General features: G+C 40.0%; 1 protein-coding gene across 3 annotated transcripts; it reads left to right on the forward strand.

Annotated features, from left to right (window-relative positions):
* The first annotated feature begins 500 nt into the window (after positions 1–500).
* On the forward strand, positions 501–23,229 carry rasgrp3 (RAS guanyl releasing protein 3 (calcium and DAG-regulated)). 3 transcript variants are annotated; one of them, XM_032552716.1, is made up of 17 exons: positions 501–829; positions 10,625–10,776; positions 10,901–11,003; positions 11,281–11,343; positions 11,636–11,767; positions 13,544–13,691; positions 14,824–14,997; positions 15,476–15,592; positions 15,783–16,061; positions 16,333–16,413; positions 17,129–17,242; positions 17,357–17,472; positions 18,596–18,743; positions 19,520–19,556; positions 19,752–19,901; positions 21,674–22,044; positions 22,722–23,229. In XM_032552716.1, exons 2-17 carry the CDS (start codon positions 10,707–10,709, stop codon positions 22,740–22,742), a joined length of 2,124 nt encoding a protein of 707 aa, XP_032408607.1. In that variant the 5' UTR covers positions 501–829; positions 10,625–10,706; the 3' UTR covers positions 22,743–23,229. The 3 variants fall into 3 exon arrangements, with proteins under 3 accessions (XP_032408607.1, XP_032408609.1, XP_032408608.1); XM_032552718.1 differs by having other exon boundaries at positions 502–829; positions 22,717–23,229; XM_032552717.1 differs by lacking the exon at positions 501–829 and adding an exon at positions 6,457–6,586.
* The last annotated feature ends 654 nt before the right edge of the window (positions 23,230–23,883 follow it).

The raw sequence follows: 23,883 nt of genomic DNA on the forward strand, positions 1-23,883 counted from the left end.
TCCCGCCCGGTGGCTGTGGTGCCAACTGACCGTGTGTTAAACAATCAAAACTGGAGCTGAATTCTTTTTGTGCAGCCAGACAGCAGGATGTGCTGTCAGTGCTTTTGTTTAGGCAGACCTTTTTAGAAGCCCAGAGACAAAACAATGTGTACAACGTCATCGGAGTGGAATATAGGATGGGTTGACCCTCAACAACAATGCAGCCGTGCTCACATGGCCTGGCTCCACCCTGCCTGTCGGTTATCACTCTGAGAGAAATCCAAAAACAAGTGAAAAGCTTGCAACACTGTGTCGCATTCACCGAACAACGTTCTCCTGAACTGTTTTTGGAATCTGCTGCAGGAAGACACACACACACACACCCACGCACACACACACACACACACACACACACAACCCAAAGATGAACATGCTCACGAGCGTGTTGTGATACATTTCCTGCACAGCTTTTTTTTTTTTTTTTTTCACGTCGCCTTGTGTGAGCTCTATATTTAGCCCGGCTTAACTCAGGCAGGAAAACTAAGTTGGGAAAGAATTGAAGGAAGTCTAGTGGTCATTTAGACAAACAAAGCTCACACACAGGGCTCTGCGCTGGCTGAATACACAACATCAGTACGTGTAGCTGAACAAAACAAAGGACTTCAGATGAGAGAATCTGAGAGACCATCTGAAGAGAGGAGCTATGCTGGCTGGAGAAGTCTCCTAGATTCAACTGGATTCTGCTTTTTAAATTGTAGGCCTGAGGAGAAAAAGGAAATTGGTCGACCCATGGACATCTTGAAAGGCTGCATCTATGACTTGTGTGGATAGTTCCCGGGTATAAAGCGAGGTAAGCTGCATGTGGAAAACTTCAGCAATGATTATGAGTTGCAATTAGTTAAGTCTGTCTGGCTGTGAGTTACCAACTGAGAAAACGCCACAGTTTTACAGCTAGTCTTTTATGTTGGGTGTGTTAAAATCTACATGTTTACTGTGTTATTAGGCATTTTACCCAGATACAGTTCAACTGAGATTGAATTGTACTTTATATCTTTTTATTCTTGGTCGTTGTGTAAGTCCAAGCTTAATCTCACAGTGACATCAGGGGTGTGTGTGTGTGTGTGTCCATTGCAGGACGTCTTCTTCTGCCTAGTAGACATTTATACCACCACCCTGGTGACGTGGAACGTAAAGAAGATGAAAGTGTGATTTAAAAGTGAATATCTCTGTCAGCCGTTGAGGGAGAGGCAGGTACATGCTGGACTGGCTGCTGCTCTATCACAGGACTAACAACCACATTCTCTTCACACAAGAGAATTTTAAGTGATCAGTTGAGAGAGTATCCATATTTTTAGACAGTGGAATGGAAACTGAAGCGACATGCACGCAGAAATGCTCCTGGCTGGGTTTCTAGCCCAGGGCAAGGCAGCAGTGATTACAACTTGCAGCCAACAGGACAGTGACTGGACACTGTGACCGGTGGCCTTACATGTAACACACTGGTATAGCTTTAAGAAATCAGAGCAAAAACCTGCCACTGTTGTGAGCAGTGTGCTCTAGTTGCAGACATTTAGGAAGAACAGCACTAACTCCATTGCATCAACTAATCAGAATAATTTCTTCATTGACCTGTTAGTTGTGCACATGCATGGAGCAAACCGACGGTAATCCGACTCCGCTCTCTGTTTATGCCTAAAAGCTCTCCATTTAGTCATCAACAGTTGTTGGTGTTATCACCTTTAATAATTAACTCACCCTGGCTGCAGCAGGACTCCACTTTCCCACATGTTCCAACTACGACCTGAACCAAGTTTCTTACTGGAGTCTTTTGACATTTGTTACACAATATGACATGTGAGAGAGTCTGTCGGAGACTTCTCTCAGGTTAGCAGTCGTTTTTGTTTTTTTAAACACCTAAAACTATTTTTGACCATTGATTCCTAAAAAGACATGCAGTTTTTTTTCTCAAATAGAAGGATGGCTCCCACTGTGACAGACTGGCACCAGCACCCCTGGTGACCCCACTAAGGGACAAGGGTGTAAGAAAATGGATGGAGGATGGCTCCTACAGTTGCAGTTTCTCTATTGATCAATGACATCATTATTTCTAAATGCTGAGCAGGTGAAGGTGAATAAAAAAAAAGTGATTGTGTCAGTGGATGAATTTTACAAAACCAACTTTTAGAGCATTGGGTCTTTGTATCCGTTAACTAATCGGGCCACTGGGTTTATTAGCTGAGCCCCCTGTGAAAGCAAAACGTCACCCCTGAAAAAATCCAACAAAATGGTTGGTTGTGAAGAGACACAGGGTGAGTGGATCCCCTTCTCTGTTTGCATGGTAGCTGTTAGCTACCAAAATTGATTAACTGATTTGATTTGAGTTGTTGGAAATATGCAGAATGTTTTTTTTGCTGCTGGTGAATGTTTGTGTCAGATAATCAGGTTTCAGTTCAGTCATAGGAAAACAGATCTTCCCTTCATCCCTGTAAGTTATCAGACATGTCTGACTGATCCTGCCCAGAATGGTGTCTATCTCCAGTGGTCAACAGGTGAGAGGCTCGGGTTCACCCTGGACAGGTTGCCAGTCTGTCGCAGCAGATTGGATATATAATATACATTTTCTATCAAGAAACAAAACTTTGATATAATTGGTCACATTGTATTTATTTTTCACAAAACCAATCCTTTTTGTGTTGGGAATTATGCCCATCTACATGTACAGTAGATGGTCCCATTGGTTTTCATTCAGAACATTAAGATCTAGATGTCGAGTGTTCCATGAAAACATGGCTGCATCAGTCTGCGGTTCCACCGGGCGAGGAAGGAAGCTGCAGCACAGCGTGTTCTTGATGTGCGTCCTCGTATTTGTGGGAGTGAAGAGCCGGTGCTTCAGCCCAATTAATGAAGTCTATCAGTGTGTTCCAGGTCCATTTGGCCGATGTACAACAATGTGTCCTCACTCTGCCGAATGTCAAGTGGTTGCATGAAAGGCCTGATGGAGGAAGAGTACACACTGTACATGTTGTTATTATGAATATGCGTCACACTGCCGCACGGTTTGCATGAATTAATGATATGAGTCTGTCTGTCAAAATCAGGCCTGCTGGTCACTTTTTGTCCTGCGTCTGTTTTATTTAGTTTGATCCCAGAGAATGGGTCATCAGAGTTCAACTGCAGCTTGTTTTTACCTGTAAATGTGAGACACACTGTACCTCAGCTGTACCTCAACCCTTTTCTGCATCTAATCAACTCAACCCCTCCTGCACTTATGTCTCCATTTCCTGATTTCCCAACCTGTAGAGGCTCAATCTAACTATAAACTAACTGAGACAAATTAAACAGGTACGTAAAGAAAGTGCTTCATGATGGAAACAGATAACATCTTTTTACCCCGGTTCCATCTGTATTCTTGAACCTAACTTTTTCAAAGTCAGTTTGATTTTTCATTGAGCTTGCTCAGTGTGCACATAGTCAGGATTAAGAGGGGGGCAGCACAACTGTTTACCTTCAGCATCAATACAATTTAATGCAGGTTGGTGCAAAGTTTACATTCTGGCCCTGAACCAATACTCGCACTGCCACCCTTGTCCTTCACATGCGCGCTCACACCAAAGGGTTTGAGTGAGAAGTGCGTCCTAATTCTCTGGAATGGCTTTTCGCCTCGCCCCCCTTTACTCCCCGATACACACTTCAGTTCAACCCGCATCCACGCTGACATCAGCAAAGTGAATTAGCCACAGTTAATTGCTTCATGCGATGTTTTGCATTAAAAGACGGAAATTTGGCAATTTTCACTGTGCAAGCTGTGTTGGTCATGAAAGATATATATATACAATACAGACCAAAAGTTTGGACACACTTTCTCATTGAAGTCAATTAGAAAGTGTGTCCAAACTTTTGGTCTGTATTGAGTACTGGTCTGTACTGTATATTTTCAAAATTAAAGTATTGAAATACTTTTTGTTTTACTCTACTGTAGATGTGTGAAAACGATTGAATTTTGCTATGCCTGATCTTACTGCGCAGACCCAGTGGCACCAGGCCACAGGCCCCTAACATTAGGATGAAGCTAAGCATGCTAAGCCACCAAAACACAATTAGCATTATCATTTACTTGTTTGTGAATCTGGGTTAAAAAAATTTTTTTCAGAAGATCTTGGTCAACAACAATCTCAGATACTGTGCCTTCAGGCCGTTAGCGCATCGATATTAACAGGTGTGGTTCTACTCTCTGAGAAATAAGCCTTTCATTAGACGAAAACACTTTTTATGAAACAACAGCCTGGTGAGGATATTGGTCTTCATTGACCTCTTAAATAACAATCTATGACATCCAAATGGTTAAAAACTCTCTGAATTATTCATGCGTTCTGACTCCTCACTCTGGTTCACATGTTTAGGCCACAGGCCAAAATGATATCTTGTGCCTCTGCATTTAATCATTTCCATTTTCTTGTCTTCCAGCTTATATTTGAACAACAATAAAGCAGCTTACATGTACTTTTTATTACTGAAGATGATCTTTCACACTGTCGAAAGCCACTGGCCAAACAATCTTGCTGGGTTCCATCTGGGAACATTTTTTGTTGACGCCTCGTCTTTCGTAGATTTTTCTCGCTCCTTGCATCGCCTGCAACGAAATCAACCATGAGCATATTTGTAAATATATTCAAACAAAGGTACTACCAGACAATTTATCCAACTAGAAAATGATTTTGTAAGACTGACACTCATTTACATGAGTGACGATAGAATTTAGTCAATGAACACCTTAATGATATTACGTTTCTGTGCTACACCCACCACTAATCTAACTGCAATTTAAACACTTTTAGAAGGCAATCTCACCAAAAAAGAAGAAACCAAAACGAACACAATATACGATTGTGACCAAATTTAGTTTGGTAGTTTTAGAAATGATGGGCTACCACTGGAAATGGGTCATTAAATGTAGTAAAATGTATGGGAATTGATCTTATCTGGAAACATCATGTTATTTTTCATCTTGTTTGGTAGTAAAAAAAAGAAAGTTGCTAAGAAACAAAACAAATAAATAAATCATAAAATATAGACGTATCCTTTACAAAGAGGCCAACACCGTGGTGATGAGCTCTTGCTACTTTGAAGGCACGACAGTGGTTATAAAAAGTGTGGATTACTGCTTCTATGTCATGCCTGGAAGAAGATATTTAATTTCGGAGAGATGTCTGAGATTAAAAACTAATGCCACACCATTTGTGTGGTTAATAAAATTACTTCAGTTTTGCGTTTGTTAAAATACCAAAAGTTTTGGGGCATCCATAAATCACTGTCCTCAAGACAGTTAAAGAAGAGTTTAAAGAGAAAGAGCATCTAGCTGCTGGAGGGAGAAATAGATTTGACAGCGTAAGACTGGAACCCCATATTTCCTTAATAAAACTTCCAGTGGCAGAAGGTACAAAGAGAAAAGGAGTGGCCCAAGAATAAAGCCTTGTGGAATCCCCCAAACCCCCCGACTGATTGTACTGATGATGATTTTTATAAAAACCTGTGGGAGGGTCCATTGGGGTTTCTGATCTGAGCGACATATGCAACCGCCCAGGGTGCCATCTTGTTGGGGGTGGCATTAGTGTCTCTCCCCCTACCCCTCTGTTGTCAAATCCCCCCACCCAGAGGATATGGATGTCAACAGTACCTAATTGTAGCATACCCCAAATAATTGTGTGACCACTTTTTTGTGTGTAGCAAAATTGCTGTAATTTTCTATTATTTCTGATAGATTTTACACCTTATTTTAAATGCTTGGAGGAAAGGATTGATAAACGCTCCCCTCACGTCAGACACAAACTGGATGACAAATGACACAGATTGTATTCATTGCTGCTGCGCTTTTCCTGCATTTGTACAGGTTAGTGGTCAACCAAACACTCAGAAATGTTCCCTGAAAATGTAATTAAACTGTGTGGATGTTTCATAAAGAGTCATAACGTGATCTATAAACAGTTTTTTATGTTAGAAAGGTGGTTCGCCCAGGGCACCCAAAAGGCTAGGAGCTCCTCTGGCAGAGTCATGTAATGGAAACGTTAGGCCAGTGAGGCGACTGTCAGCAATAGCAAAATGTCTCCTTGAGATCATCCTGTGACACAACTTATGATCTGGTACTAAAGGTCGCGTCTCGAAGTAAAAACGATTCAACTCTGAAGGCACAGAGGAAACAACAGTACACGTTTAGATCCATCCTGTCTTCTTAAATCCTACATTTCGGATTAAATCGCAAACTAGGTCCAGCACAATGAGTTAAAGTGTCTGATATTATAAGAAACCCAAATTCGCTCTCTTTCCGTGGTTCTCTTTGTGTCTGTGTGTGTGTGTGGGGGTGTGTGTGTGCGTGTTTGCGTGCACAAGATCACATGGAAAACTGCTGCTGCCCCAGGCTGCTGTGTTTACCAACAAGAGGAGGAGGAGGTGGAGGAGGTGGAGGAGGTCATACAGTGGAGTAGCTCCACCATGGGAGGCTCTTTGTGCTCGTCAGCCAGCAGCAGCCTGCAGCATGCAGCAGAGCTGGATGTATCACTAAACAGGACTGCTCCTTAGCCTGGACGTTTGCGTAAACGTGACGGCTTAGCAGGTAAGACTCGACTCTGAAGCCTTAAATGATGATCGTTGATCTGCCCTTTAATGCCTCAACAGAGTTTAGTGGAAGTTTTAAGATGATTTGACTTTAAGCTGCTGCTTGTAGCTTCACTGTGGGGTGTGTGCCAGCATCAGAACATCGCGTTTATAAAACAGGAGAATGGATGCAAGTTTATTTGTGTGAACCTGAGAACCAGTAATAAGAGATGTTTATTTCGCACTTGCCACTGGGCATTAAGTGATGCTGCCGAGCCAGAGGGAGACACACGGTGACCCCTCTGTCTGTCAGGGCAGAAACAGACCAAGTTGTGTCGCCACATTGTGCTGCTGCACTGTGAAATCAGAGGCAGGAGCCAGCAACAGCACACAATATGAAACTCATGAATGTTGGAAAAGTTGCGCTGAGTGTGTGATGTTCGCAAAAGAGGAAATTAAAGAGAATGCTGTTAAAACAGTCTCTCTGTTGACTGTGTGTCTGTCACACTGTGTTCCTCCACACAGAGCTGCTCCCTTATTCTAATCGCTGCATTAGACAATATATACAGTATATACAGTATATATATATATATATTTGAGGCTGGATTCATTTTTAACTCAAGTTAACATTTTACTGAAGAAAGTCACTTCCAATGCTTTTGAAAATCCATATCCGGTACGAGGCCGGCGTTAGTCTGAATGGACGGTTTGTGTGTCTGGATTGCTTTCCTCTCATCCAGTTCAAGCACAGATTGAAGAGCCCTACTTTAATGATCATCTATAAAAAGGAACACTCAGTAAACATGTTTTTGCAAATCCAAATAGATCCCAAAGAATACAAAGATGAATCATGGCCAACATGTAGCTCCAATACACAACCTATGTCATCTCAAGGCACTGCAGGAGGCAAATAGGTCCAATTTATTGCCACATTGAAACCAAAAGTTCACATAAAATAGAAAATGAAACACATGCATCTTTTTTCCTCACTACCTGAAGTTAAATTAGACCAAACGTCTCTTGTTTTTGGTCTAATTGCCAAAGTGATTTCTATTTGCTAAAGTCCAGGTTGAGTGAGAGAAAGTTATTTGTTCATATCTTCAAAGTCAAAAAATGTACATACAGTAAACTTTATCAGTAACTGGTAGTATTGTTTTTAAACTGTATGATTTGGGTTAAACCTTTTGGGTTTCCTTTCACAAGATTGTCACCATAGTGAGCTGGAGTTCTGGTCCATTCACAAAGACATTAACAAATAAATCTCCGGTATACTCTTCATTATACTAGCTGACATTTAACAGGAGAAGTTTGGTCTGCTTTAACTTCAGACAGTGAAATAAAAAGGAAGTGCCTTTTAATTCGATGTACGTATTCGGTCAAGTAGAGACCGGTAAATCCACCAAGGACTAGTTAAGAAGGGTGATGTTAGTGGTTTTGGGGCAACTCTATTTTCCGGAGATGAATAAAAAAAGTAACATGTCCAGTATGTCTGAAGAGACATAAAAAATAAGTAAGTGTCTAATAAAACACTTACTTAGTCTAGCTTAAAAGCTAGAAGACTTCATAACATATAGACACAATGGGTTTCAATGACATATAGACTATAAATCAATATTAGAAATGACTTGACTCAATGGCTGTGTCAACAAAATACCCAATGAAATATGGAAGATAACAGTTTGGCAGAAAGAAAATATTGTTTAATCTTCAAGATGCAAACAGTGGATAATCGATTAATGGATTGTAGTTGATCCATCTCAGATCCTGTTTCAGGTGTTTCTAATTAACATATTTGCATGTGTATGCTTGTTATTCTATTTATTTGGGTCTATTCAGTCATACTGAAATTACTTACATCACTCATATATATATATATATATATATATATATATATATGTATATATCTATACATATATATATATATTTGTCTCTATAAATTTTATAGACAAAAATAACAGAAATCACTACAGGTGTTTTTATCAAGGCTGCTCCATCCTTAAACAATACAACATGTGGATGTCTTTAAGTGCACAGCTTTGAGATTTGAAATTGGATTGATTAATTCATTCACTACATTCATTTGAAGATAAAAATGGTGGCTAAGCTTTTCAGATTGTGCAGTTATTACATGAAGGACCTTCTGAGCTTTTCCTGCCAAAAATCTGGTTATTTTCACAGAATGAGTGACAAAGCTCTCTGGTTTCCCAGTGCACTTTGTTTATTAACCGCTGCATGTAAAGCACCATCTGCTGGGAACATGGTTTAAAACAACAACAGGATTTTAGTCCGAGTTTGAACAGTGAATCCCTCTTGCCATGTGTTTCGTCGTATCGGGGTTTGAACATGAGGGAAGGATGTGTGCTGTGTTATTTAGAAAGTGTGTGTGTGTGTAACTACTTTTGTTTAGTCATGTCACTGTTCAGTCACATCACCGTGTTGTTTAATATATCAAAGATCACCGGACCGTTTGGGGATTCAAGTTCAATACTTATAGTGCCTCCAAGTGTTTGGATATCTGTTATCTTAATTTTAAACTAGATTGTGTGTTTGTCTAGTAGCTGCAATCAATGCTTTTAATGCATAGTTTTGAAACATTGCATTGGAAAAAATTGATGTAAATAGCAAAATTTAAAAAAATAAATCTTTGTGAATTTTGCGAAAACGTTTTTGTATTCACTTCAGGTGGTTTTTCACGTTTCCTAAAGGTGAGATGGAAACACATTTGCCTAGTAAGACCTAACTTGACAAACTTTTCCATCCACCGGTGGGTCTGTGCCGACCAGAGGCATGACACTCAGAAAAACGTCAAAGTCCAAACATCCAGCAAGGAGGGAAGGCCGGCGAGCGGCACTACAGCATGAGATGGCAGTGGTTTTTCTCGTTTAGTGGCTTTTCAAAACTTAGCGTAAAATTCTTATGAGAATTGGACGGAAACATAGGGAAAGGTGATTCAACACCTTCAAGGTGTTAAAGATAAAAAATATGCACATTTTGTGGAAAATTCTCAAAACAAACCACAGAAATCTGAAAATCCAAAGACACCAGCAACAACTGAACTACTGACAAACCAGGAGGGAATCAGGCTTTAGCTTGTGGTCTTAATGGGGGTTTTCACAAAACATCAAACCGTTGTGATTAAAAAATGTTTTTAAAACAAAAGTATTCTAGTTATCCAATCACACTTTCGCACAAATAGACTGACCAATCAGACCTAAATAGGCTTATGGTTGCTAGGTGACCAGACATACACTGTGGTATGGGCAGAAATATATTTAAAGGCTAGATTGTCCAATTTCATATGTGCACTTTTCTGCTTTTTGAGATAAATAAATCAAAGAAACGGTACGTACTGCTCTTAACATGCTGTGGGGGGCCACACAAGTTCAGTCGAGAAATGAACTACATTCAGAGTTAAAATCATGCAGCCAATTCCATCCATTATAAGTCATTATAACATTAGGTCAGAGACAGTAGATTGTAAAATAAAAGCCTGTTCTGAGATAAACTTCCTTTTTAAAAGGAGGAAACATTCAGCAGAGCCTGGCTAGGCATTAGCAGCAGGGCCTCGACTGGGTCGGGATAGAGAGACAGTAGCAAACACAGGGGCCGGGTCAGGTGTGTACTTTCCACAACACAGGAAAAACAGACAGAGCACATGCAGATAAATAACAGGGTGTAAAGACAGCAGGGTGATGAAAGGGGTCAGCATGTTGTCTAGAAGAGTGGCGCCCAAAGTGGGTCCTCAAGGGCCGCCATCCTGTGTGTTTCAGTTCTCTCTGGTTTAACGCACCTGGATCCAATGGTGGCTCATTAGAGGCCTAAGAAGAACATCGACCTGCTAAGGAGGTTGTTATTACCACCAGGGAGGAACTAAAACATGCAGGATGCCGGCCCTTGTGGACCGACTCTGGGCACCTCTGGTTTAGAAGTAGCAGCTGAACATATTACTGGTAGATTATTCAGTCATTTACCACTAAGTGTTGTAGACATTTTCACTTGTGTTTCCAAAGAGGTTTTCTGTTGACACAGTGATCCTTGTTTTCTCCTCAACTTCTAGGGTTTGCTGTCTGTCTGCTGTTGCCAGGACAGCCCTGAAAAGCAGAGCGAGCCGAACTCTGCCTTCCCACCACTGTGGCACTATGGGATCCTCCACTCTGGGCAAGGCGGCTTCTCTCGATGCGCTGCTAGTTGAATGCATTCACGCGTTCGGTGAGAGACGCACAACATCTTAGTTGATGTGAAGAACTGACGTTTTGTGATGGGCTGTTAGCGTTGGCATTATTTCATGGTAGTTTACATTTTATGCTATTCTGGGACTTCCTTCTCTTCACAGATGATAACGGTGATCTCCATGCCAACCTGCTCCCTCGTACCATGCTGCTAATGCATCGCTGGTATGTTACATCCTCTGAGCTGGCAGGAAAACTACTAATGATATATCCCATCTGGCAGAACAAAAGTCCGTATGCATTTTATTTTTCTTCAAATATTAGCATAAGTTATTTTTTATAATGGATCCTTTTCCATACAACTGCCCAGGAAGAGTTTGCTTTTAGGACCAACACACTGATGGGCCTCAATGCACATCGACATGTTATATGTAGTTGACTTTAACAAGATTACATTTTTGTACCAATGACCAATCTGTGAACCTGCAACCAGTTTCCTTTTAGTTTATCTATTTTTATCATAAAGTCCTTAACCAAAGTCTACGTACCGTGATGGCAAAGAAGACGGCTGCAGGATGACCAGGCTGAAGATTTGCTATTTCATGAGGTAAAGAAATAAACCTATTTCAGACTCCCAGCAAACAGTGCTGTCCAATACAGAATTGTCTTTAATTACTTAAGTTTAACTCCACCTAATTATGATTTCACACTTTGTATTTTTAAGACTTAAAGTCTCTCTCAATGTTTTTGTTACATTTCTTAATGATTAATGTTGTAACTTTAAATAAAGTCAGAGACCTCCTGGGTTTTAGAAGAACAACTCGTTGGATGAGGGCAGTTCCAGCACATCGGGGCCTTTCTGCACCTTAACACCTGCTAATGTGAATGTGCACATGTAGGTTCTGGATAGTGACCTTTCCTGCAGAGTTCAACCTGGACTTGGGACTGATCCAGATCACAGTGGAGTTCAGGGAGGCGGCCGCTCAGCTTGGCTGTGAGGAGCATTTTAAACTCATCGACATCTCAGCCATGTAAGCCACCAAACACACACACCCCCACCCGCGCACGCCCACATGCCTACACACCCTACCCCCATACCCCTGCACACACACCACTGTAGAAACTAAAACAATTGATTGTTGCTTCTTGAAAATTGATCTCGTTACAGTTGATTTTTTTTTTTTTAATTTCCAATGCATATTTTGCATGAGAAAGTATGAGTATATGAACAGCAGCTCACTCTGTTACTAACGCCTCTCTCTAGTCTCTTTTGTTGGACTGGGGGTCTCAGTAGGAGAATTGTTATGATTATGATTCTTGCCAGATTGATCACACACTGCCGTGAAAAGGCATCCGATTCTTCAGCCAGGATTTATTGCGAGTTACCCAAAGCAGTTATGTTCGTCATTCTTGCATGAACAGCACACCCCAGCTGATCCCACCAGTGTTCAGTGGGGCTAAAGTCTGGACTGTTCGAAGGACCTCTAATCCTCTTCCCTCATTCCAACTTTCAGTCAAACTCCGCTCTGTCGGGGCAAACATCTGCATTTTGTGGGATAGAGTTCAGACAATAGTTGCTAGTCTGAAACTAGCGACATGTTGACAGAAAGCCTTGTTTTCATAGAAAGGAAAACTCCATCCCACACCATCACACCGCCTTTACACCGCCTAACCCTAACCCTAACTCTAACCCATGCACTGCATGGAAGGACTCAGTTTTCACAGATGGGAGCCACATTCCCAACATCTGGTGCTAAAACTAATTTATTTTAGTGCTTTAAGGCTAAGATTGTGAATAAGAAATTGTTTTTTTTTTGCCTGGTAAAAAAGGTTAACTAAACCTCTTATGAGTTGTGTTTAGAAATGTGCCGTTATTTATGGGGTAATGGACAGACTTTTCAACGATCTAAGATGTCTTGCCAAGAATAAGAGTTAAAACAATCCCATTTCCTTCTCTGTTACATTTATATTTGCGATATTACTATTTTACTAGAATGAAATTCCTACTGAGTAGATTGGAATTTCCAAATACAAAGTAGAAAACAACACATAGAAAGCCCACTGAAATTTGAATCTGATGTCTAAAGCTTAAAGCTGTGCACATCCTTAAGTTCAGTTCTGCACAGAAAACAGACTGAAAGAAAGAAACGGTTACAGTTTTATGTTTTCTGTCCCGTTAAGCCATTAGCACACGATGTGTCTTAGAATCTCTATTCATGAATTTATGTACTTTCTATGTATGTTAAGTGCAGAGAATCAGGACAAATACATTATTAGCAAATATTAGATTATTAGCAAATAGATTTTGCAACCAGAACTGACTCTATTATGAAGATAAATTAATAATTCTTAAAAAATATATATGTCCGGCAGAAAAGAATACTGAGTTTTACTCACATTATTAGAAAGTAGCTGGACAACTATTTATTCAACTTTTATATTTTTAGTTTACATCAAGATTGGCTAAAATTGTGTTGACTGTAACAACAGTCAACAATCTAATCACATGTTCGTTCATGAGCCTTGATTTTTGTCCAAATAACACATTTTGAACTGCTTCAATATTCAAGATTCTAGCTGGTGTTGCTCAACACCAGTAACAGTAAATGCAAATGTACAGTAGAAAGACTACAACGCATTATAACAGTGAAGATTTCTGTAAAGAAAAGAAAAGAAATGATTTGTTTTGTTGATTGTTCCTTATTGCTTTTGGCTGTAAACATTTAAACCCCTAAACCAGAACCGTCCTGCTGATTTGACTGGGTTCAGTCTGCCAGCTTACTGCTTCTGACCTGATCTCCTTACAGCCCATCATACGATTGGATGCGGAAGTTGACCCAGAGGAAGAAACAAGCCAAGAAAGGGAAAGCATCGCTGCTGTTTGACCACTTGGAGCCTGTGGAGCTGGCAGAGCATCTCACCTTCCTGGAGTTCAAGTCTATCCGGAGGATATCGGTTGGTTAAACCTGTCAACCTCTGAAACTGATGGTGGATGCACAGAAATCTCTTTATGCTGTCATATTGAATAAATCATTGAAAAGTTATTTCAGCGACTCGGTTCACTCGGTGAAACACATTCCGCACAGACTGAAGTTTTCAAGCCTTTATTTTCTGGTGACTGATTTTCAGATAACAGCTAATGAAAACATGACATTTGTGATTAGGATGTCAAATAAGACCAATAAAAAACAACAACATTTTAATAAATTTTTAATGTGGGCTTAATGCTAAATGTATTTAACGTTATTTTCAATAAAGTAATTTTAGTCTGACAGATGACCCTCATCAGAACTCATCATTCATAGGACGTTTCCGTATTTGGCGAAACGTTATCAGCGGTGACAGTAGAAGAAAACTGTAGTGCAGATATAAACCTTGTATGAAGAGGACTTTAGTCAATATGAGCAACATGATGGGAAGTTGCTCACCTGCTACAAAGACTGGCTGGTCTCATGGAAAACTAGTCATTTTCCCCAGGCCTGACTGATTACAAATTATACCCACAATAATGGAAATATCTGGATTTAGTGTTTTCAAAGTGAGAAAACGGAGACAATCTAGAATAACGTTGGAGTGTTTTCAGCTGAAATGTAATAGTGATGAGAGAAGCCTGCTGCTTGCGAGAGTAATTCACTTTTAAGTGTACAGTACGGTACTTACACACCTGAACAGGAAGTCGGGACATTCCAGATCACATATAAAACTTTTTCCAAATATAGAATTGTAATTAAAAAAATTACAATCAAATCCTCTCGCTTTATTATTCATGTCTAATTAATAATTGTTGCGACATCAAATAAATGTTGTTGTCTAGATTTCAAGGAAATAAATGACCTTTTTTTGACCCATACATTTTTTTGGTTCCTACATTTTCAGCAGAATCCTGTTTTTTTTTATTTGGGTTTTTTTTGTAATCTTCCTGCAGAAAATTTTACAGTAAGCAGTCAGTTGTGCCTTTCATTTAACTGACTGTAACATTGAAACGTAACAGTAACTCAGTCTGTAACAGAGCTAAGTTACATTGCATAGCCTCCATGAAAATGATTCGTATAAATGAACCTTGGTAATAATTCTCATTCGTCTGCAGTTCACTGACTATCAGAGCTACGTGATCCATGGTTGTCTTGTGGAAAATCCAACTCTGGAGCGCTCCATCGCTCTCTTCAACGGCATCTCACAGTGGGTCCAACTGATGGTGCTCAGCAAACTCACACCACAGACCCGAGCAGAGGTCATCGCCAAATACATCCACGTGGCTCAGGTAACTCCTAAAATAGGCTAACTGATAACATGATTATATTATTTAGCACATTTTATGTAAGCAAAAAAAAAAAGATATTCTTGACATTTTTCATAATTTCATTCATTGAACTTTCTTGAAAAGAGCCCAATGGGTATTAAATCATGTTTAATGAAGGGGAAATTATTTACAAACTGTACCTGAATGCACCGGGAAGCCTGTGCATCTAATAAGAGTCTTCTGTCACTAAAATAAACCAGTTGTCACTGACAAACATGTCCAGACAACTTGGTTGATGGTGATAAATATTTCAGAGCAAAACAGCCAACAGAATCTCTGACACACCAAGTCAACTCAAGTCAACATGAGACTTTGGGCTAAAAGGCAACAGATGAGCAGCATATCTTTTTCAGAGTTTTATTACAGACCATGGCACTGACTGATCTCTGGTGAACATTGTTAAAGCCAAACATCTTATCACTCCCCTCTGTTTTCTCAGAAACTGCTGCATCTTCAGAACTTCAACACTCTGATGGCGGTGGTGGGAGGCCTCAGCCACAGCTCGATCTCTCGACTAAAAGAAACTCAAGCTTACCTGGCGCCAGAAGTTCTGAAGGTACTGAACATGGGCCACGCTATGCTATTCCACACACTGATTTCTTCACTTACGTTAATGTAAGAAAATGCGAGCCCCCATTAGCCTCTGCAACTGGTCTATCTGTTTACCCATCTATGTCACATGAGCTGCCTCAAAAACGACTGTGACTTATTCATTACATGATGCTGTTTTCCTATTGCTGTCCCAGATTTGGAGCGAGATGACAGAGCTGGTCTCTTCCAACAACAACTACTCCAACTACAGAAAGGCCTTCAACGAATGCAGAGGGTTTAAAATCCCCATCCTGGGCGTTCACCTGAAGGATCTGATCGCGGTGCACGTCGTCTTTCCTGACTGGGTCGGTGACGGCACCATGGTGAACCTGGTGAAGATGCATCAGCTGTACATGACGTTCAATGAGCTGGTATCACTGCAGAGTGTGGTATCCCAAGTGGAGCCCAACATGGACCTCATTTACCTTCTGACGGTGAGGGCAGCTATTTGCTTCAGGCCTCTAATTTTATATAGAACATAGAGAATATATGTTTCACAGTAAGCTTCATCTGAGATTATTGACTTTAGAAATGGAATCTAACACCAGAAATTAGAGTTGGTCTTAGGTAAAAGTTGTCTCAAAAAGCATCACAATGTGTCAAATATCCATCATCTCTGTCTATACTTCATTAAGCCTCTGTGTTAGGGTTTGGCCATCATTATGTTTGTTTTATGACTTTTACCTGAACGCTCATATTTTTCAGCTTTCTCTTGACCTTTATTACACAGAAGATGAGATTTATGAGCTGTCGTTGCTAAGGGAACCACGTAACCCAAAATCGCAGGTAAAGTTCTATTCCAAGCTATGATTCTGAATTAAACACACTATATGCTGGTAAAAGTCTGGCTGTTATGGTGGGATGAGGCCAGTTTAGTGGTGCTCAAGTCACAGTGAGCAGCTGCCAAAGAAGGTTTTATATCCATATGATATCTGTCATATTCAAACTCTTCTTCCTGATTATCTATGGTCTATTGTCAGCATGCATTGACGTGTAACTCCCCTGTTCAGTCTGTGAGTTTTCTCATATTTAGGTTATTGGCAACCTTTAAATTTTACCAATATGTTTTATGACTAAGTGATATTAGCATTTTGGAGCTCCAGAGAACTTGAATCTTATAGAACATTTCAGAAAGGAGTTATAGATTAGTGGTTGTCAAACTCCAAGTCCTCAAGGGCTAGTCGCCTGAAACTTTTACATGTGTCCGTGGTCCAACATACCAGAGTCCAATGGCTCATTTTGTCCTCAGCATGCTGTTGTCCTTCCTGCTACAAATCCAAGTATTTTATTTCGGTGTGTTAAATAATTTTTAAAAAGTATATAAAAGTTGTCCAACGCTGGCGCTTGAGGGCTGGAGATTAACACCCCTGGCAAGAAGGTTTTCCATTCTCAAAGCCTTGGAATTATAACCAAAGATAAATTGTCCAAAATATAAGTGGAAAATAAACTTATAAATAAATATTATGAGTTGAATGAAATTATACTGACTCCGTATTCTCAGCCTACATCTCCAACTACTCCCAACAAACCTTTGGCCCCACTGGACTGGGCCTCTGGGGTTACCACCAAACCAGATCCTTCTGTGGTCAGCAAGCACATTCGCAAACTAGTAGAAGTGAGTAAACCTTCCAATTTTTAATAATGCCTTCAAACAAAAACGAAGATAATTGACATTGCATGATGCTACATAATGTCATATGATATTAATTACCTGTTTTTCTTCTAATAGTCTGTTTTCAGGAATTATGACCATGACCATGATGGCTATATATCACAAGAAGACTTTGAGAGTATTGCAGCTAATTTCCCATTTCTGGACTCATTCTGCGTTTTGGATAAAGATCAGTGAGTGTGAAAAATAACTTTGACACATCTGTCTTCTGTCATAGCAAATCAATTTCCCTAATTTAGGAATGATTTGGTGGATTGTGGAAAACTTGTGGCTATTGGTCTATGCTTTACTTACAGTCTGCAGTAATGCTCAAGGAAGATCGAAGGTTTGCTTTTTAAAAAGGAATTCATGATTGGGATTTCATTCAGTGCTGGAAATTAGTTTGCATCCCCTCATCACCAAACTCAAAGCAATGTAAATTTTGGAGGATTAACCAATTTGTCTGAGACATTCTTCTTTCAGAAAATGGGAAATTTGATGTGTGTTTACGATCACTTACTAGCTGGTACACTCAGCTGGATTGAAGTCACAAACTGACACTTCAGATAGAAACTAGACAGAATGGGAACAGCCCAGAAATCACAAAGGCACAACCCTATCACAAGAGCTTGCACAGCTCCTCCATGGTGTACAGTACACACTCTTCACTTGGCAGTGAAAACACCAATCGCACCGCAGTCATCATTGGAGTCATTGTTCTGGTGATTCAAGTCATCCATCTTTGTTCAGACCCTCAGCATGATGCTATCCTACCTAATTATGACAGTCAGTTCTGTGTTACAAGGTTTGAAAGCCTGACATTGACTCTTCCAACCATCCTGATAGTCCATGTTGATGTTAAACTTACGTCAAATACATATATAAGTAACTACTTATATATGTAATGTATATATTCTGTATATATGTATATATATATTGGATTACTTGGGTTGTTGGTATGGATTTAATGTCAACACAATCACCAGAAATATATTTACAAATTTATTTTACACAATTGCTTGGCCCCTAGATTGTGGGATGTTTTGCCTCCATTTTTATGCTGCTTAGATTGTATTGATTCCTGCATTTTCTTTCCGTATAAAACAAAAATCAGATAACTCTGCATTGATTTAAAGCAGCAAAAAGAAGCAAACTGGGAAAAAAAGACTCCCTGCCACCAAAACAATGAATATTTATCAAATAATAAGCTGCACGCATTTACATCACTGCCATAAACTTTGTCCATGACTAAAAGATCTTCAGCGGAGCTGATGTTCCTGTTTCCTCCCCTTGTCTTCCTCTGCATGTCTTCGTCAGAGACGGATTGATCAGCAAGGATGAGATGGTTGCGTATTTCCTCCGGGCCAACCCTCTGCTCCAGTGTAAGATGGGACCTGGATTCATTCACAACTTTCAGGAGATGACCTATCTGAAGCCAACCTTCTGCGAACATTGTGCTGGTTTTGTACGTATTTCAACAGTCGCTGGATGTGTCAGAAGTGAATTATGTCGATTGATGCCAAACATGCTGAATGTATTAGTACATAATGTCATCTTTTACTATGGAATTATTAAATTACAGAAAACCAGGTTAAAAAAATAAAAAATTAACAGCTTATAAAAATGCAAAAGAAAGGGGAAGCAGGTGAGAAGCCGGCTGAAGTGACAGGTAGGTTTTCTTATAAGTCCAGAGTCCAGCGGTGTTTGTTCACAGACGTTGCGTGAAGGGAAGCGCAAACCACCAGAAGGCACAAGCAGGACCTCTGGCGTCCAGTAGGTGGCGGAGGGATTACATGCACAGGATAATCACTGGAGCGCTGCTCATCAATGCTTCTGTAATAAGGGCAAAAACTGTGGAGATGAAAGCTGATCATCGTATTAACCCGGGTTTGAGGATGGATGGATGGAATCTATCACATTATGAAAACAGTTTTGCATATTTGGTAGTTCTTTGGATCCTAAACTAGAGGATCACCTCTTGTCACCTCATTCTTCTGAATAAGGCGACAAACTCACAGATTGGAATTTGTGAGCACTACACTTTGTGCAAGAAATGAGGTGTTCTTCTGGGTCCCCTGTTGGACTGTTTGTCCTAAGCAGCTTGCCGGTCCGCTTGTGTTTTCTAACACCTGTTCTGGGCTCCCAACGGTTGGCATGAAACCCAGTGGGCTGCTGTGACTGTGTCTGTTTTCTCCATCCATTATGTAACATTTTCCTCTTTTTCTCCTTCCACGTGGGCAGCTATGGGGAATCATCAAACAGGGATACAAGTGCAAAGGTGCGTCTGCTGCTTTATTGTAAGAGTGACTTTCATGGATATGAATTCACTTGTTAGCATCTCCTCTCTTTTTTCTTGTTTTGACACCAAATTTATTAGCAGTAGATATAATAATTTAAAATTTTTTTTTTTTTTACTGACGCTGCTTGAATACCGCAGGGATGATTTGAGCCAATACATGTGTTTGCCTTGCAGACTGTGGTGTTAACTGTCATAAACAATGTCGGGAACTGCTGGTTCTGGCCTGCAGGAAGCTGATTCGCTCAGGCTCTGTAAGCAGCGGCTCTCCAGCCAGACTGACCCACAGCTCTCTGCCCAACAGTCCAACGCTGCCCACCTGTAAAGGTTGTTTTCAGATACTGTTACTCATAAGCAATATTCTGGTGTTATCAAGATTTGGCTGAATGTTGTCATAAGTTAGCCTTTTCATAAGAGTAAATAAATGTAAGTCTGTAGTAGTGGTACACTGATGAATCAACCCCATTGTTCTCAATTTTGCGTGATCGGCCGATACTCACATGTGAAGCCAATATTATTTACCGATCTTATCTTATCTATGAACGTCTAAAAACCAGCCACTGTCCTCTTTTGCTCTGCCACGAGAGAGGTTTGACTGTCAGCCCCCCCCACCAGGTCATGTCTGCATGTTTGCGGTTACCAATAATCACCCCCACACTCCACTCCGTTGCCAACTCAACGACCTTCTTGCTATTTTCATTAACATTTCAGACAAAAAAAAAAAAAATCGTTATTGGAATTGGCAGGTCAGAATTTTTAAAGATCATAATCGGTAATCTGTAATCTGTAATCAGCTTGAAAACTGCAATCAGTGCGCTCCTAGTCCTTAGTAACATCTTATTGTATTCAGTATTAAGTTACTGAGTACTGAGGTACTGGACTTTAGGTCAGTAGAAGTATTAACACTGTGGTAAAACCATCTCCCTGTTACTCAGAGTTATTAAATGTGCAACTGGGAAATCTATTTCTCTTTGTAAAGCTGAAATATTATCTACTTGTTATCATTTGCATGATAAAAATAGATTTTTTATTTTTTTTTTTAGATGTAAAGCATCTCAAATAGCTGTTTATTATGGCTTTTCAAAAACCCATCAACAGTTCATTCATTTTAAATAGGGCTGTCAATCAATTAAAATATTGTCCACAGGATTCATAGCTAATTTGCCATTTCTTGAAATTGTATTAGATAATTAATACAATTTCAATTACAATTGAAATTACAATTTACAAAAAAAAGTGTATGTTTCTGGAGAGGTATGTTTGTGCCGTTTTCACATGTTGGGTTTATTTGACGCAGCCCTGAAAAACAAAAAGAAGATCTGACTCTCCAACGAAAAGTCTAATAATCATGATTAGTTTTCCTGAGGAAGTTTCATTTGGAGATCATTACAACCAAAAAAGTTTCATTAATTTACAGATTATTGCACATTAGCAAACCTTAACAGCGCCTTTCAAAGTAAACGACACAGTGACAGATGTAACAGGCTGAGATAACTCCTCGTGCCTTTGTTGTTTTTGTATTTATAATTTTTCATTTGCTCACATAAGTTAAAAGTGACTTCGATAGTGAATATTGGTACTGAGTGGCGCTCTCAGCTGCTCTAAGTGCAAACAGTGCTGAGTAAGAAGAGAGGTGGGCAGGAGGAGAGTTTTCAAATGTGACTTTTTAAAGAACTAGAAATCAGCTCAAACAGAGAAGGAAGAAATGCTCAAACTACAGCGCAGGCCGGGACCAAAGCTACTGAAGCCTGTGTGTTAAAAAAAAAAGACCTCATTTAAAGGAATCTGCATTTGCATTGACTTTGACAGTCCTAGTTTTAAAATTAAACTGGTCTATTCTATGCAGTATAGGACAGACCACAGTTCCATTCATTTAAATGAAGTGGACTCACATCTTAAGCTGTGCAGGTCTGGACAGCTTCACCGTTCATGATCCATTTTAAAGCTGTGTGGCACGCTGTTGCTGTACATTGTTTTTGAACAGAACGTTTTATTTATTGCGTTTTATATGCTCCTTTTGACCATCCACTCATCCTCATTGCTTGCTTTTATTTGACGAGAACAAATTCATATATTCCCCGTTGTGTTCCCTTCTCCAGACGAGGACGATGTGTTCGAGTTCCCAGCTGTTGCCCCGGCAGGCCCAGCTCCGGATCCTCAGTCCATCACCCTGATGACCGGCTCGGCTCAGAGGATATCTGTGCGCCTGCAGAGGGCCACCACCAGCCAAGCCACGCAGACCGAGCCCCTGTGGTCTGATCTGGGCTGGGGGTCCGCAGACAGCGGCTCACACACGTTTCCTAAAATGAAGTACAGGACTCCCAGAAAGGCGTCTAAGAGTCCAGGTGTTGGCAGCTGGGAAAACCACAGTAACAGACAGCAGCACGGAGTTTCCACTCAGAACTATTTGAATTGTCAGAACAAGCCCGGCGTCTGCGAGGGACGGAACGGAGAAATGAACAGGATGGAGGTGATGAGACTACACGGTTCAGATATTTGAATTAGCAGCAAATAAAATGAGCCTACAGGCCACACAAGACTTCTGCCTCATTTCTTGTTTTACAGCGCCCCCTAAGGGAAGTGTTGCAAGAAAACATAAAATAGACATAATCACAAAGTAATCTACATCTATGTATATATGAATATTAATGCACTATAACATGAGTTCCACTGGAGGTTGAGATCTGTGCTATTATTTATTTATTTATTTTTGGTGATGGCAGCTTTTAGGTTGCTTCCAGGAAAATGCATTTTGACTTTTCAAACTCAAAATGTACAGAAATAGACATTTTAGATGTAACCTAATATAATGTGGCAATATCTGAATTACACGTTTTGAATTGAATTACTGAAATAATTCAAATATTCAAATATTGAGCTACACTTAATATTTTCTTATATTTTGAAGTGTCAAATGTCCTTATTAATAGTTAGATCATCCTAAAAGCATGGCAAAATATGTCACTGAACCGATGAGCTGTCTTGTGGCCCTCGGTGTTATCGCACTTAAAGGCAGCTCAGACCTCAGACTCAGAGTACAGCTGGCAGACCTGCATGTATAAGGGTGCAGATGAATTGTATGATGGAAAATATGGATGGCAGTAAGAGAAATAACGTTTCCTTCACCTTTGGTTTCCTTAAGGACAGCTGACTTGGCCACAGCAATGAAGGCCGGGAGCACAGGACCTCCAGGACCACTAGGACCACAGGGAGCAGGAGGTTCTTCTCACTGGGGAAGACCTTGGGATGCTTCAAGTCCCCATTCAGTGACTTGAAGTGATTTCATCCTTTCTAGACCCCCGGGTAGGCATATGGCTGCTACCAAGGAGAAGCTCAGTGGATTGTGAACACCTGATGTGAATCAAATCCTGAGACCACAGAAAGCTTTAAAGCTTTAAAGGCTCCTGAAAAGACGACACATGAGGATTTACAAGTGAAATGGAAGCTAAAGAGGTGTTCTTCGGACACAGCTCAGTGGATCAGTCTTTAATTAAAACTCAAAGGTTTGGAGAGAAAACACTCTAAATGAAAGGTCAAAGTTTCCTCTTGAAGAGGCTGATATCTCTGGGCACATACTGTATGTACATAGTGTGTTTATAACGTGCTGCAAATAAAGGGAAATTGTTATTCTTATTAATAGCAACGTTGTTCTGCAGATGGGTTTGAAGCTTGGTTCATTCTGTTCACTCCATGTTGATTCCAGAACAACTCAGTTCACTCAGATTCAGAGTTAAGGTTGCAAACAGTTCAGTTAGGCAACAATCCAACATTTCCTCTGGATCAATAAAAATGCGACTAGTTGTAAAGGGTTCAAAGGAAATCAACACCTTGTATTTTTATCCTATCCTGGTAAAAATCAGCTTCTTTCAGTGGGTCTGGGCTCTCAGCTGCTGAAAACGATTGTTTCCTGGAGGTGTGGACTGGATTGAAGTTTTCAAATTTTCCCAATCACTAATATTTGTCCCTGACGTACGCGATGCAACAGTACGATGTTATGAAGCCTTCCTGCATCGTAAACAACTGACACAAACTTCCCTGGTGAAAAAGTAGCATACTTTAGTATACTCAAGTATATTTTAAATATACCGTATTTTTCTGAATTACATTTTTAGTATGTTATCAAGTGGGTATGCTTATTAAGATTATACTAAAAATGTAAAATAAATACATTTTTAAAAACATGCTTCTAGTAATCTTTTTAAAAATGTATTTTTGGTACACACACACACATATATATATATACTATATATATAGTATATTACAAAAACACAATACTTTTCTGAAGTTGTATTTTCAAATAGGTTATGTG

The sequence above is a fragment of the Xiphophorus hellerii genome, chromosome 22 (genome assembly GCF_003331165.1).
Source record: "Xiphophorus hellerii strain 12219 chromosome 22, Xiphophorus_hellerii-4.1, whole genome shotgun sequence".
Classification (NCBI taxonomy): domain Eukaryota; kingdom Metazoa; phylum Chordata; class Actinopteri; order Cyprinodontiformes; family Poeciliidae; genus Xiphophorus; species Xiphophorus hellerii.

Coding starts and splice junctions, on each gene's coding strand:
- rasgrp3 (XM_032552716.1), top strand. CDS start 10,707: ATGGGATCCTCCACTCTGGGCAAGGCGGCTTCTCTCGATGCGCTGCTA. Junction 10,777..10,900: donor TGAATGCATTCACGCGTTCG/GTGAGAGACGCA, acceptor TTCTCTTCACAG/ATGATAACGGTGATCTCCAT. Junction 17,473..18,595: donor TGCGTTTTGGATAAAGATCA/GTGAGTGTGAAA, acceptor TGTCTTCGTCAG/AGACGGATTGATCAGCAAGG.